The 16,914-nt window shown below is 44.6% G+C and overlaps 1 protein-coding gene across 4 annotated transcripts in view; it reads left to right on the plus strand.

Annotated features, from left to right (window-relative positions):
* Nucleotides 1–16,914, plus strand: part of RANBP17 (RAN binding protein 17) — a 269,237-nt gene that overhangs the window by 233,525 nt on the left and 18,798 nt on the right. Inside the window, exon 26 of one of the 4 annotated variants that reach the window (XM_073355990.2) lies at nucleotides 5,528–6,352. The exons of the other annotated variants lie outside the window; for them this stretch is intronic. Coding sequence (XP_073212091.1) covers nucleotides 5,528–5,542 — 15 coding nt within the window. The 3' untranslated portion in view covers nucleotides 5,543–6,352. Of the gene's footprint in view, nucleotides 1–5,527; nucleotides 6,353–16,914 lie in introns of those variants that run through there. 4 annotated transcript variants of the gene reach the window in all.

Below are 16,914 nucleotides of genomic sequence, written 5' to 3' on the forward strand. Positions count from 1 at the left end.
AATTAACCTAATATATTTGCTTAACGTCTTAGCTTATCAAAGAAAGAGCTGTTCTTTGGTTTTTAAACTAGAAATATTTGTATTTTAAATTATGCCCATTCTGTAAAATTGTTATGAAGGTAGCATGCTAGTCCCATCTGAAAATGTTCAGGCATCATCTGCATTTGACCTTGCAATTGTCTACTTTTATAGCCATTTTCCCCCAAGGGTCTTAAAGACATTTACAAACACTAATGAATTAATTCTCACAACCCTGTAAGGTAAGTAAAGAATATATCAGAGTCACTTTCCCCACAGCAGAAGTATGACCATCTCTAAAGTAGGATGTGGTAATTGTTCAACAGAGCTGGATTTCAGGCACGTTTTAATGCTCATCTGTTTTCTTTGAAGGGTGCTTTGAGGTATTTGGGGCAGTTGATGGGGGAGGGCTAGTGTTGTATGATGAGTAGATTATGTGGGTCATGTTGTTTAATTTTATATGTTTTAATGTTGCACAGGTGCTCAGAGCTTTGATTAGGTAACAAAAAAAAATTAAATAACGTAAACAGTTCACAGCTACATGGAGCAACAGTTTAGGACAGGAAAGTAAAGAATGCAATATCCAGTTGTAACTAAAGGCAGATCTGGATATTATTAAAATAAAAAGTGCCTTCCAAATTGCCATTTTCCTTTTTTTAATACATTTAATTATGTGGTATATTTGTTTTTCCCATAGACTTCAATAAAATATATGGCCAGTGTGGAGCCGCTCACACTAAACAAAATAAAAACGTTGAGGAGATTTATAATACATACGCTTTGGACCATGCAGAAAAATTCATGGGGAAACTCCAGCGTATGCATATGTAATTAAAAGGAAATAGAATGATACTCAGAGGGTTCAGTTCTGAAAAGTGCTGAGCACTTTCACACCCTAATCCAGTAAAGTATTTAAGCACATGCTTAATTTTAAGTGCCTGAATAGTCCCATTGTAGTCAGTGAAACTGTTCCTGTGTTTAAAGTTACGCATATGCTTAAATGCTTTGCTGGAACAAGGCTGGCAGAATTGAGCCCTAAATGCCTTGATACAACAATAAGAGATTTTCACGAGGGCATCTGTTTTCAGCCTCTTAGCACAGTTTAAAACTGTGATCCAATAGTATCATAACTTGCTTTATTAATTGAAAGGGATGGAAATATACCAGATGTAGCCCAAGCCAGCAGAGACTTGGGTGGCTAAGCAACAGAAAAGACACCATATTGAGCGAGCCAAAATTCAGTCTCAAAGTCATTTATTTTAACCAGTGACAATACATTTAGACTCTAGTGTTTCAGCTTTGATTGATGGTTTAATATCATATATAATTTTTTTAATGAAGGGAAACCATTTAAATATGTTAACATGTACACTAGTAGTCTCCCATGTACATAACTGCATTTAATCATTACTCCAATTGTTTTTGTGCTTGTGTAATTTGTATCAGTAAGATAACTATGTCAGAGCCATCTCATCTTCATGAAAAATATGGTTTTGTTTGCTTTATACCTAGCTCTAACTGCGTATATGTAGATGCATCAGTAACTTCAATATAAAATATAATGCTAACCACCCAGTTATCACTACACTGGAGTGCTGTTAATTATGAAATTAGAAGAATACACAGGAGCCTAGTCCTCTTTCTGGTACTGTTTTGTTTAGTGCTATGCCTTGATTCAATATTAGATATGAATTAAAGCATTTGATTTTTAAGAATTTTAACACTAAACTACATAATTAAGTTTTATTATCTATGTACCCGAAGAATGCATGCTCTTATTAAAGGTGCTAAATCAAAACGAGAATCTCTTCCTAATCATTCAGACTGAGACAAAGTTAACACAGGCAGATCTTGGGGTGGATGGAAGTTTAGTTCCATGAAGTAACAAGTATTGTACAGAATGCATGTATGGAAACAAAAAGCCATAATTTGGCTTGCAGGATAAACTGCTAGAGGTGTCAGTGTAGGATGTGTACCCTAAGGCTAGGCAGCTGGTGTATGTATGCTTTTGTTTATCAGTTACTGGTTTATGTAGCCTTTAGGCCAGCACATGAGACAATCACTCCTGCAGGGTCAGCTGCTGGTCAGAAGCAAAGTAAGAAAAGACTTTGCCTTAAAACACGTCAGCCATAATTTTAGTGCAGCTGGCACCTGCTACTGGTGCACAGCAGGAGGGTTAAAGGTCAAAGAGGCAGTTGTTCTAAACTCAGTGATGGCTTAAAGGGACTTGTAGATTAATCTGCTTTATTAACTTCTGTATATTAGATAACTATTGCAATGAATGACAGTCCGTCTTTCTGAATAAGTCCCATCACCTCTTTCACTTGTAAATTGGCTTTTGAGTGGTGAATATTAAATACAATGCATTTCAGGGTAATTAAATGAAATCATTAGGATGATGTTTTACCATCATATCTATAAGTTTATTGTGTATTTATCATGTATTACTTACCATTCATTGCTTTTGGGTGGAAAAATAAGCCAACATTTTTCCATTACAGAATCAAAAAACTGGCTGTATTTCTCAATAAGCTTATCTTTGTATGCTATATAAATATTTTCAAAAATAGCAAATACATACACAGAAAAGTGTAACAAATATGTATTCTTTGTTTTTGCAATGCAGTGTAATACTTGAACACTTTAAAAATGTTTAACTTTTGCCATACTTCATTCATTTGTTACATAACGCAAAGACCTCAGAAAAGCATGTCAGTGCTAGTTTGAAAAAAAATTATCTTTGCCATTTAGCAGGTTTGAACCAATGTTGTGAATAGTGCCACCCATTTTGTCAGGGCACTGTGGTTTTCCAAAATCCAATTAGCAATGGTATTTGCTGTCTGGAAATAATACAGTATTGTACCAAAATGGATAAGGAACAGTGACTCTCCCTTTTGTGTTTTTTACCACTTAACTGATGATCTGCCACTGACAGATAATTTTGCCAAGGGAATGATGGTGTAGGTTGTCTATGAACAAAAATTAACTTACTCCAACAAATCAAGTTGAAATTTCTGGCTAAGCACTTGCATAGAAGGTTGCTTAGTTGCTATTGGACACCACTGGATTGTCCTGCCCAATGCAAGGTGCATAGTGAATAGGACTGGGCTCTTGTAGAGATGCTGTAGTCAATGCAGCAAGGACTGTTACAGAGCTACAATACCCACCTGCAGAAGTGAAGAAACAGATTGACAGAGCCAGAAGAGTTCCCAGAACTCACCTACTACAGGACAGGCCTAACAAAGAAAATAACAGAACGCCACTAGCCATCACCTTCAGCCCCCAACTAAAACCTCTCCAACACATTATTAAGGATCTACAACCTATCCTGAAGGATGACCCAACACTCTCACAAATCTTGGGAGACAGGCCAGTCCTTGCCTACAGACAGCCCCCCAACCTGAAGTGAATACTCACTAGCAACCACATAACACACAACAGAACCACTAACCCAGGAACCTATCCTTGCAACAAAGCCCCTTGCCAACTGTGCCCACATATCTATTCAGGGGACACCATCACAGGGCCTAATAACATCAGCCACACTATCAGAGGTTCGTTCACCTGCACATCTACCGATGTGATATATGCCATCATGTGCCAGCAATGCCCCTCTGCCATGTACATTGGTCAAACTGGACAGTCTCTACGTAAAAGAATAAATGGACACAAATCAGATGTCAAGAATTATAACATTCATAAACCAGTTGGAGAACGCTTCGATCTCTCTGGTCATGCAATTACAGACATGAAAGTTGTGATATTACAACAGAAAAACTTCAAAACCAGACTCCAGCGAGAGACTGTTGAATTGGAATTCATTTGCAAATTGGATATTCAATTAGGCTTGAATAGAGACTGGGAGTGGCTAAGTCATTATGCAAGGTAACCTATTTCCCCTTGTTTTTTCCTACCCCCCCATTCCTCAGACGTTCTTGTTAAACCCTGGATTTGTGCTGGAAATGGCCCACCTTGATTATCATACACATTGTAAGGAGAGTCATCACTTTAGATAAGCTATTACCAGCAGGAGAGTGGGGTGGGGGGAGAGAAAACCTTTTGTAGTGGTAAACACCCATTTTTTCATGGTTTGTATGTATAAGAACATCTTCTGTATTTTCCACAGTATGCATCTGATTAAGTGAGCTGTAGCTCACGAAAGCTTATGCTCAAATAAATTGGTTAGTCTCTAAGGTGCCACAAGTACTCCTTTTCTTTTTGCGAATACAGACTAACACGGCTGTTACTCTGAAACTTCTCTGTTCAGTACATAATCTGGACTATGGAAAAAATTTTGCACCCGGTAAAAAAAGGTTGTAGTGTAGTAGAAAACTTTCTGCACCAGGCACACAGTTTTCAAAAGTTCATGTAAACTGAATAAGTCCAGTATTGTGTGGAACCATGATCCATTCACTGCACAGTTCACTGCACTGAGAAAGAGACTTAAGGAGCTCTGCCTCCAAATCAAACCTTCACAACTGCATATTGGTTGAGGCCCCTCTCCTTCATATACAGGACACAGCTAAACAGGAGAAACACAGGTCTCCTGTGCAAGAAAACAAGTAAAAGGCACCTTGATATTGGATATCTTCTCCTTTCAAAGGGGAAAATAAGTCCATTATGTGAATATTAATACTTTTAGTGGCAAATAAGCACATAGGGGCTGCCATACTGGGTCAGACATGGGACTGTTCAGCTTGGAAAAGAGATGACCAAGCAGAGGAGTAAAGGAGGGTATATTAGAAGTCTATAAAATCATGACGTGTGGAGAAGGTGAATAAGGAAGTGTTATTTACCCCTTTGCATAACACAAGAACCAGGGGTCACCAAATGAAATTAATAGGCAGCAAGTTCAAAGCAAATGGAAGGAAGTGCTTCCATACCCTTGGACATCGTTGTTGCCCTTCTCAACTCTTGCAGTTCCACCCTGTGCTTTTTTGAGATAGGGCAATCAGAACTGGACACAGCATTCAAGGTGTGGATACTCTATGAATTTACGTAGTGTCATTATGATATTTTCTATCTTATTTTCTATCCCTTTCCTAATAGTTTCTTAACATACTATTACCCTTATTGTCTGCTGCTGTGCACTGAGTGGACGTTTTCAGAGAACTATCCACGGCGACTCCAAGTTCTCTTTCCTGAGTGGTAATAGCTAATTTAGAACCCATCATTATATATGGATAGTTGGTATTATTTTTTCCAGTGGACATTACTGTGTACTTATCAGTGTTGAATTTCATTTGCCATTTTGTTACCCTGTCACCCAGTTTTGTGAGATCCCTTTCACAAATGTCTTAGCCAAGCTTATAACAGACAAATATTAATATATTTAATATTATATAATATATATATAATATATTAATATATTTGGCCCGTAATGACCAAGGTAGATTTGGTTTCCAGTGACAAAAGACATGGACCCAGAGAATCCCACTAGGATTATAGTTTGGACATTGGCAATTTGGGTGACCATGATCATGAAATGACAGATTTCATTTATTCTAAGGAAAAGAAGGAATGAGAGGAGCAGAATAAGGATAATGGACTTCAAAAAAAGAAGACTTTAACGAGCTGAGAGAAGTGGTACATAAGGTCCCATGGGAAGAAAATCTAAGAGGAAAAGGAGTTCCGGAGAGCTGGCAGTTCCTCCGGGAGCCAATATTAAAGGCACAACTGCAAACTATTCCGATGCAATGGAAAGACAGGAAGAATAGTAAGAGGCCAATATGGCTCCATCAGGAGCTCTTTAATGACTTGCTGAAAAGAATCTGGGGGTTATAGTGGACCATAAACTGAATATGAGTCAGCAATATGATGCAGCTGCAAAAAGGCTACCATGATTATGGGATGTATTAACAGAAGTGTTGTATGTAAGACACAGGAGGTAATTGTCTCACTCTGCTGGGCATTGGTGAGGCCCCAGCTGGAGTACTATGTCCAGTTCTGGGAAAGATGTGGACAAATTGGAAAAAATCCAGAGGAGAACAACAAACATGATGAAAGGTTTAGACCTTTTAGACCTTAGACCTATGAGGAAAAGTTAAAAAAAACTAGACACGTTTTGTCTTGAGAAAAGAAGTCTGAGGTGGGGGGACCTGATAAGTTTTCCAATATGTTACAGCCTTTTATAAAGAGGAAGGTGATCAGTTGTTCTCCTTGTCCATTGAAGGTAGGACAAAAAGTAATGGGCTTAATCTGCAGCAAGGAAGATTTCGGTTAGACATTAGGAAAAACTTTCTAACTATAAGGGTGGTTAAGCTCTGGAACAGGCTTCAAAGGGAGGTCATGGAGTCCCCATCATTGGACACATTTAAAAACAAATTGGACAAACACCTGTCAGGGATGGCCTCAGTTTACTTGGTCCTGCCACAGCATGGGGGGCTGGACTTGATGACTTCTCAACGTCCCTTCCAGCCCTGCATTTCCATGACTCTATGAGCTGTGGTCCACTAAAACTAATGTATTTTTCTTTACCTAACCCCATCACCCCTCTCCTTCTTGCTGCATAGCTTCTAAGAGATTAGACTAAGTAAATACATTTAAATTAGATTAAATTTTCAATAGGGGGCTCTCAGGTCCTTCTAACAGCTCACGAAAAGCTCACTAGGAAAATGCATAATTTTGAAGGGAAGAAATGCCTACAGGCGAGACACACTGTAGTTCACTGGATAATTTCATAAGAGAGTATTTCCTATGAAGAAAGTCTAAATTTGGCTTGGATACACTACAGCTGAGTGGTTCAGCTCTTCCCCCCGCCACCTCCTTTTGGTTTGGTGATGCCTCGGTATCAATTTGTTAATAAATCATGTTACTTTCTTCTTTAGTACTTTTATTATGATCTCGTTTTAGAGAGATGTTTGATTGTGTTTCACTTTAACAAATACACTTTTTTAAAAAGTGACATGCTTAAACCATTAACTTTGGTTTTTATTAGATAGCTTCATTTAAGAAAAATCTCTCTTAAGGCCTGATATATTATTTTTCCATCAATTACTTCCTAGAAAAAAGGATTTTTAGATTCTGCCTTTAAAAATTAGGGGCTCAATTTTCCCTTGGGTCTGAACTCCTCAAGGTGCAGGCAGAGTCAGTTACAGCTCTCTGATTTTGCAGTGGCTTGGCCCTGTTGTGTGTTAAAGCAGCCTGAGAACTGCTCTAACTTACACCACTGGAATGTGATCTCTAGGGGATCTTTACTCCAGTGAAGTATTAGTCCAGCTTAGCACTCTTTCACCATGCTCCTCTCTTCCCTGACACAAATGCCCTGTGCTGGTAGGCAGCACATCCTGTACAGGAGTCAGCTCTGTCCTAAAGGGATTCTCTGCTGGTGAGTTACAAGCAGTATCCAGTCCTTTTGCATCGCCACCAAAGCAGTACAAACAGAGCCAGAGCCAAAACACAGAATCTGGTCCTTAAGTTAGCGTAGTTTACTGCTGAACTCCCACAAAGCTCCCCTTAAAATTAATCAGTTAATTAGAGTTAGTGTAGTTTCCCATCAAAATCTTTTAGCATGACAAGTAAAATAATCTTCCATAGACACTTAAAGGATTTAAGTCCATCAGAAAAAATTCATAAAGAAATTTGTGAGAGATGCTAGCTCTTGAAATGTTGAGTGTCAAACTGCAGGGGTAATGTGTTTAGGAGGAAATATAATATTCAGTTCACTTTGTTTTGATGACTGCATGAAATAGCCTTGTGCTATTATCCTTTGTTGTTGTTGTGAAAAGTGATATTCACTAAGAAATGTGGTGACTATAAAAGACAAAGAAGTAGCTTACTTATTACCATCTTTATCACCTATCTGTCTTCCATGTTTATTTAGAATAGCTTCTGTTACAGTACAGTTCATCACTGATTTACTTTACCAAACGTTGTCTTAATTATTTGTTAAAAATAGTTGCAAATGACAAATACGTTTTATAGAAATTAAGATCAATGTGTGAACAATTTGAAAATAGAAGAAGGGCTAAATGTATTGGATAATTTATTGGTGATTAATAATTTGATCAGCTTTCCCTAAATATGCTGTTACTCTACTCTGATGCAGTCAAGTAGGATTACCATAGTTTGCTTAGACCACTGTCTCTCATGCTGACCGATAATGTCTTATTGTTTCCTTATATTCCCTGTATCTGTAACCATCTGTTGTCTGTTCTCTTATCCTTAGATTGTAAGTTCTTTGAAGCAGGGACTGTCTTTTTGTTCTGTGTTTGTACAGTGCCTAACACATCGAGGACTTGATCCATGACTGGGACTTCTAGGTGCTATGATAATACAGATAATAAATAATAATAATTTTGGAAGAGAGTGTTGTTGAGCGGGAACTGGGAGTCAGGACTTGTGGGCTCTATATACTGCTTTGCCCCAAACTCACTGAGATACCTTGGACTAGTCATTTAGGGTATGTCTACATTGCTGCTGGGAGCATGCCTCCCAGCCCGGGTAGACAGATGCACTATCTCTGTTGGAGGTAGCATGCTGAAAAAAGCAGTGTGGATCTTGTGGCAGAGGCTAGCTGCCTGAGTAAAAGCCCACCTGAGCCTCTGGCTCCATACTCAGGTGGCTAGCCCCAGCTGCCCCCTGTGCAGCAACATCCACACTGCTGTTTTTAGTAGAACTAGTGCAGGTCGGTCTACCTGGGTGGGGAGGCACTGTCCAAGTTGTAGTGAGGACATACCCTTAGTGCTGCTTTCACCCCCTAGCCTCCCCTCCACATCTTGCTTTTCAACTCTTCTATAGATTAACCCAAAACTGTTTTTAAATTAATAGTTCCAGTTTATTTTCAATGATAATGTCCATAATAAACTTTGTCTAACCTCACCCTGTCTCCCTGCTTGAAAGCAGCTTTGGGAGGCTGTTCTGCAATCTTAGGGCAGAAGACCAGAGAACAGACCGTTCTGGGCAGAGATCCTGCCATAATGAGAAGGATTCTCCTACCTGCCTTCATGCTCCAAATCTCAAAAGCTTTTGGGCAGGGGGCAGCCAGCAACAGTCTTAGCAGTTTAGAGGAGGGGAGTAGCAGTTCCCAAAACATTGGACAGAGTCGGGAGACAGCTTATGTCTGAGCATCTTAAGGGAGGCGGACAGTGCAAGTCCCAGCAACAGTGGCAGGGTGGGAGGGAAGATGCTGACAAGTGATGAGCTTACTTACAGAGAAACAGACTCCTGCTGAGGGCATTGGCATAGGAAGTGTGTGAAACTACAGTCCTCTGCTACTAAGAGGATCAGATTGTCTATAACCTTTCATTTGTCCAGAGACTCTGGAACTTGAAACAGTTGTATTCCCGTCATCACTCAGATAAGAATGGTTATCCAGGAAGGGGAGGTGCTCCTGTCTACTGTTGCAAGGGGAGTGCAAAGAGTCACTCATATGAGACAGTAATAATAATTTTATTTTGGAAAGGCCAGGCTTTGCTGAAAGACAGAGAATGAGTTCTTCTTTAAGTGTTTGTTCATGTCGATTCCATTCTAGGTGTGTGCGTGCCCACGTGCACGGTCATCAGAGATTTTTGCCTTTGCGGTATCCATAGGGTCGGCTGTAGCACCCCTTTGAGTGCCGCACTCATGAGTTGCTATATTAGGCGCCGCCGACCCTACGCCCTCTCAGTTCTTTCTTACCACCCGTGACGGTTGGTCAGAGCACATTTTCTTGCATGGCAAGAGTGTTAGCGGTTCTTACAGTCCAACTTTCTGTCTCCTTTGTTTTTAGTTGATAGGTACTTAGACCATTAAGTTAAGTGTTAGACTAGTAGTTTAGGAGTTAGAGTCCCGGCTGGGACTTCGCCTCGGAGCAGGACATGTCCTGTTCCCTAGGCTTTAAGCGATGCTCATCATGCAGCCAGCTGATGCCCATTAGTGACCCCCGCAATAGCTGTTCAAAGTATTTGGGGGGGTCCCACAGAAAGGAGAAGAGCAGGATCTGCAAAAACTTCCACCATAGAACTCAAAAAGAGCAGGATATCCGATTGAGGGCCCTTTTCACGGAGGCTACGCTTCGTCCTACCTCAGAGCCCTTTCAGTCGGATTCCTCACCTGGCACTTCAGCATCAGTGTGCAGCACACCACCGGCACCTGAATCCACCAGGCACCATTCCCCCTCTCCAGTACCTAAAAAGTGGTCGAAGTTGACAAAGCCCGCCAGCACCACCGAGAAAGGGGCCAGGCCACGTGCCCGGTCCTGAGCAGCTCAGGGGTACCACTGCGGTCGGACCCCCAGCCAACCAGGGACCCACCTCCAACTCCTGGGAGTGGCGGGGGGTCCCAGCCCCTAGTAGGGTCATCTGTGCCCAAAGCAGACCCGGCAGCCAAAGAGCAAGTAGGCCAGCCGGCATCGCAGATGCCAAGCCAGGCAATCGACCCAGCTAAGGACCCAGCATCTACGGGCAAGCTGGTTATGGGACCACCCTGTAAAGCAGCGGAGCGTCCCAGGTCCCTGGACCACAGTGGTTGGTCCCCATCAAAGTGGCCCTGGACCCTAGCACCACAGTCTCTGTCCCCAGTTAGAAGACACAGGTCCCTGATACCAAGGTCTCCACCTACAAGGCACGGGACATCTGAGTCACGATGCCGATCCCCATACCCACGGTACCGTCGAGCCTCCCACCAGAGTTCATCACGGTACAGATCACCATCACTTGGGCAATCTCCTCGGCATCAATCCCCCCGGTGCAGGATTGTTCCCGGTCGCTGCACCAGTCTCCAGCTTCCCAGTACTGCTCTTCGGGCAGGCACCCTCCTTACCCTCTTTGCCCTCTCCTTACCGGTTGCCAACAAGGGTCAGTCAGCAGACTCAGGCATCTACAGCGGTGGCAGCATGGAGGCAGGGGCAGTGGCCCGCTCAGTGGTAGTACTGGAACCTGTGGGGTGTTCCTCCCAGACTGCATCAGACAAGCTGCCCCCAACACAGCCAGCACTGGAGTCGGAGCATGGTGCCGAATCTGACGTGGGGGGCAACACAGCAGGCCCCGACACCCAAGGAGCCATCTCTAGATGAGTATGGGGAAACCACCCCTCCCCCTGCAGTGCAGTTGTCTTCGTCATCTCCGGACGAAGCAGTGGTGGGCCCCTCGCAAATGAGCAGCCCCCCAACGACTTCAAGGAGCACCAAGCCCTGCTTAAAAGGGTGGCTGCCAGGCTGAACTTGGAGGTCGAGGAGCTAGCGGAGGAGTCTGATGAGTCATGTTACACCCTCTTCCACCCCGACCTGGGTCACATTGCCTGTCCACCCAGGGTCCTTAAAATTGCCAAGTCTGTGTGGCAGACCCCCTCTTCCATTCCGCCTACCTCCAAGAAGGCAGAAAAAAAGTACTATGTTCCCGGTAAAGGGATTTGATTACCTGTATGCCGACCCTCCAGCGGGGTCCCTGGTCACGTCTGCCATCAATTAAAGGAACAGGCGAGCGGCATACCGAAAAATGAAGATGCTAAGAGGCTGGACTTGTTTGGCAGGAAAATTTATTCGACAGCTAGCCTACAATTTTCGGGTGTCCAACTATCAGGCCCTACTAGGCCTTGTAGGACTCCGTCAGCAAGTTGAAGAAGGGCCTTCCACAGGACCGAGCCCAGGAGTCCCTCACATTGGTGGAAGAGGGCAAAAGCAGGGCGAGAGGCGCCCTCCAGATGGCATGAGATGGCACAGTCTCGGCGGCTAGGGTAGTTGCCTTTGTGGTGGTCATGAAGCACAGCTCCTGGTTGCAGTCCTCCAGGCTGTCCCAGGAGATCCAGACTACCTTTCAGGACCTCCGTTTGAGGAAGCAGGGCTGTTCTCAGAACTGACCGATGGATGACTCCATGGCCTTAAAGATTCCCGTGCCACACTCCGTTCCTTGGGCCTACACACTCCTCAGCAGGCTAGAAAGCCGTTCTGTCCCACGCCTCCTCTGCCCCCGTCAAGGTCCTGGGGTGTTCCCCAGTCCAGCTCCTACAGGAAGAAGAAAAGGAGTACTTGTGGCACCTTAGAGATGAACCAATTTATTTGAGCATAAGCTTTCGTGAGCTACAGCTCACTTCATCAGATGCATACTGTGGAAAGTGTAGAAGATCTTTTTATACACACAAAGCATGAAAAAATACCTCCCCCACCCCACTCTCCTGCTGGTAATAGATAAGTTATCCGATGAAGTGAGCTGTAGCTCACGAAAGCTTATGCTCAAATAAATTGGTTCGTCTCTAAGGTGCCACAAGTACTCTTTTTCTTTTTGCGAATACAGACTAACACGGCTGTTACTCTAAAACCTACAGGAAGGACAGAGATAAAGGGTTTAAGTGGTGGCACCCTTTCTTCCCATTCCTCTGCCCAGCCTGGTTCTTCCAGAAGCCATGGAAGCCAGAAGCAGATGTTTTGGGGGTGCGCCTGAGGACGGTGCCCAAGTCACTTCTCAGGATCCACCCTCCTGCTCTTTCCTCAGCCGCCTGCGCTCCTTCCAGTCGGCCTGATCGTGGCTGACCTCAGACCATTGGGTGCTCGACATAATATCTTCAGGCTACACTCTGCGGTACATGACCGACCCTCCTTCCAACCCCTTTTCCCTGTCCCTCTTCAGGGACCCTTCTCATGAGCAGCTACTCATTCACAAGATCAAGAACCTCCTGCTCCTGGGGGCAGCGGAGGAGGTCCTTCCAGACATGAAAGGGAAAGGGCTCTACTCTCACTATTTCCTAATCCCAAAAGCAAAAAGGGACGTCAGACCCATTCTGGACCTGCGCCGCCTCAGCAAGTCTCTCAAGAAGTTAAAGTTTTGCATGGTCTCTCTGGCTTCTATTATTCCCTCCCTGGATCCGGGACACTGGTACGCCACCCTCGACCTGAAGGACACATATTTTCATTTTCCCAAGGCACAGGCATTTCCTCCGTTTTGTATTGGGCCACCACTATTTTCAATTAACAGTGCTGCCCTTAGGTCTCTCATCAGCTCCGAGAGTATTTACAAAGTGCATAGCGCCAGTGGCCACTTACCTGAGGTGCCGAGGGGTGCAAATTTATCCATACCTAGACAACTGGCTAATAAAGTGCTGGTCCCAGGATCAGGTGCAGCGGCATCTCGATCTGGTTTACTCCACCTTTCGCGACCTGGGGCTGTTAATAAACGAGACGAAATCTACCTTAATTCAGTGCAACACACAGAGTTCATTGGAGTGGTCCTCAACTCTACTCAGGCCAAAGCCTTCCTCCCCGAGGTTCGGTTCTAAGCCATGGCGGTCCTGATCTTGTGCATGCAAACCCTCCCTCTCACCACCGCTCACATGTGCCTTGTTGGGCCACATGGCAGCCTACACTTATGTGGTCCAGCACATGCAGCTCCACCTCAGTCCCCTTCAGATGTGGCTGGTGTCAGTCTATGTCCCCAGCAGACACAGCATGGACCATGTGAGAGTCAGGGTCCCAGACCACATACTATCATCACCCACATCGTGGTAGAATCCTGCATCGGTGTTGGAGGAGGTTCACTTCCCTCCGTCCCTGTCGGTGACCCTTGTCTCCAGTGCCTTGGACCCTGGGGTGGGGTGCCCACCTGGCCAATTTCAGCATGCAAGATCATTGGTCAAGTCATGATCACTCCCTACCCATCAACGTCAGGGAGCTCAGAGCACTTAACCTGGCCTGCCAAGCCTTCCTACCTCACATAAAAAAAACAGGGTGGTACAGGTCCTGACAGACAACACAGCACCTATGTGCTATATCAATAAGCAAGGCTGGGCCAGATCATCTGCCCTTTGCCAGGAAGCCCTCAGGCTATGGAACTTCTGTGTACAATGCGGCATCCATCTCATAGCTGCGCAACTCCCCATGGCCAGGAATGGTTTGGTAGACGGCCTCAGCAGGACATTCTTGTCTCTCCACAAGTGGTCCCTCCTTCCGGAAATGATCAGCTTAATCTTCCAGTGGTGGGGGATTCCCTGGGTGGACCTGTTCACAGCCAGGCAGAACAGGAAATACCACATTTTCTGCTTGATTCGGGGGATCAACAGAGGCTCCCTGTCAGACACTTTTCTGCTCCCGTGGTCGGGGGCTCCATTGTATGCCTTCCCTCCAGTACCACTAATTCACAGAGTACTCATGAAAATCAAGCAGGACTGGGCAAATAGTGCCGACTTGGCTGCGCCATCACAGGTTTGGCACACTGCTGGACCTCTCGGTGGCTGCTCTGTTACAGCTGCCGTTCAGGCCGGACCTGCTCTCCTAAAACCACAGCAGTCTTCTGCATTCAAAGCTGGTGGACTGCACCTGGTGGCCAGGCTGCTGCATTGTTAAATGCGGAGAACATAAGAACATAAAAATGGCCCTACTGGGTCAGACCAAAGGTCCATCTAGCCCAGTATCCTGTCTTCTGACAGTGGCCAGTGCCAGGTGCCCCAGAGGGAATGAACAGAACAGGTAATCATCAAGTGATCCATCCCCTGTTGCTCATTCCCAGCTTCTGGCAAACAGAGGCAGCAGTGTTTGGCCACTGTCCAGCGGGTCCTGTTGGGCAGCAGAAAGCCCTCCACCAGAGCGACCTACCTGGCCGAATGGAAGCAGTTTGCTTGTTGGACCTCGGATAAATGCATTCAACCCAAGCAAGCCTTGCTGCAGTTAATCCTGGACTACCTGCTGCATCTCAAGATCCAAGGCCTCTTCCTTGGGTCCACTTGGCCGCTATTTCAGCCTTCCGTCCACCGCTCAAGGGTAGGTCAGTTTTCGCCCAGGACATGACTGCTAGGTTCCTCAAGGGCCTTGAGTACCTCTACCCATACGGCAGGAACCCTGTCCTGGCACATGGGACCCACACTTCTAGCCCCTGGCTTCCTGCTCTCTCCTTCTTCTTTCCTGGAAGTTCGTATTCCCAGTTGCAATAACTTTCCGCCGCCAGGTCTCTGAGATTAGGGTGCTTACATCGGAACCGCTCTATACGGTCTTTTACAAAGACAAAGTCCCACTGCAGCCACACCCAGCTTTCCTGCCCAAGGTGGTCTCGCAGTTTCATACGGGCCAGGACATTTACTTGCCTGTCTTTTTTCCAAAGCCGCATAAGGAGGAGGAGAAGGAACATAGATTGCATTCCCTAGATGTCAGGAGGGCACTAGCTTTGAAAGAACCAAGCCATTCCACAAGTAGACGCAATTGTTCATCGCAGTGGTCGACAGGATGAAAGGTCATCCAGTGTCCACTCAAAGAATTTCTTCTTGGATCACTGCATTCGCTGCTGTTAACGATCAGGCGAAGGTGCCCCCTCTGGTGATTGTAACTGCCTACTCAACCAGGGCGCAAGCCTCTTCAGTAGCTTTCCTAGTTCAGGTGCCTATCCAGAACGTCTGTAGGGCGGCCACCTGGTCATCCGTGCACACATTTACATCCTGTTACGCAATTACCCAGCAGACCTGGGATGATGCTGGCTTCAGTAGAGCAGTACTGCAAGCCACTAGACTGTGAACTCCGAGCCCACCTCCGAGGACACTGCTCGTGAGTCTCCATTACCAGCCCTCCTGCCCCTCTGTCGGAGATGCCGGCAAGAAGGAACTGAGAGGGCGTAGGGTTAGCAGTGCCTAATATACCAATGCATGAGCTCGGCACTCAAGGAGGCACGACAGCCGACCCTACAGATACCACTAAGGCAAAAATCTCCAACGACTGTGCACGTGGGCATGCACTCCCCTAGAATGGAATGGACTTGAGAAACACATCTTAAAGAACAACGGTTACGAAAAGATAGGTACTCATTTTTTTATTAATTTCTGGTAAAGATATCTAAAGACCTCAACGCTTGTCCCTGCTCCACACACACATGTCTGCAAAGTGTAAAAATTTGTGCAATCAAGGGCTCAGTACTAAAAGCCTGTTCTGTCAGAACTCTGTCATCCCTTGATAATGCTATGGACCCTTTATATCCTCATGGCCACTGTACTGGAAATGGCATCTCAAATAGGGGCAGGAATTAATTTGAAGTGACCATCATAATGTCCGAGCTCAAGACTGCTGAATACCACCATCAGGAAAAGGCAGCTACTGAGTTCATTTTGCAAGTGTAAGTTATTCCAGCCCCAAGGTAGAATAATTTGCTGCACATATGGGTAGGCAAAAGGAAGCTGTGCAGATACATGGGTTTGTAAACATCTGTCAGCCACATCAGCTATCCAGATACAAAATCTAGCACTTCAGGCAGCATGTGAGTAAGTGACATTCAACAGAAGACTTACATGAAATTCAGTGTAGACAGAAGCAAGGCAATACATATTGGAAGTGAATAATTAAACTAATAAATCTTATTCCCCCTCCCATGCAGAAAGAGAAGTTACTTCACTCCTCAGCCTTCTTCCTATTGCCAAAGTTAAGATTGTCGCTCATTATACTTAACCCATGCCACCCCCACAGAAGCCAAAATTAGCCCATGCACTACCCACGAGACCTCTTCCCCTCGTACTAGATGATATGTCATTCATGAGACTGACCACCCATATGATAGGTGATGTACATCACCCATAAGCCTTACTCGTCCCCACATTCTGATAAGGTGCGGCTATGCCCTTTGTTACACCCCTTCAAATGAACAGTTCAGATGCAGGCAGTACTTAGATGGGATCTAGCACAAATACATATGTGCCACTATATTAAAACATCTACAGCAAATTACAAATGTTTAAATTTGGTGTTTGTGCCCCCCTAATTTGTGGGGACAGTGTTGAGTTCTGAATGGCACATTTGCAAGAATATAACAGCTTCCATTTTTCCCAGCTGTTGTATTTACTTTCTAATGCAGTGCAAACATCTGCTTTAAAAGCTTGTCAACCATTTGAAAGACAATTTACTACTAGCCAAAAGTTTCAAATACATAACGTGGAGATGAAAGTGAGCTTTTACCTTACATAGTCCATTTTATCCTGTTGATCTACATTTTGCTGCCATTGAAATAAATAATTTAT

This window comes from Lepidochelys kempii, chromosome 8 (genome assembly GCF_965140285.1).
Source record: "Lepidochelys kempii isolate rLepKem1 chromosome 8, rLepKem1.hap1, whole genome shotgun sequence".
Taxonomy (NCBI): Eukaryota; Metazoa; Chordata; order Testudines; family Cheloniidae; genus Lepidochelys; species Lepidochelys kempii.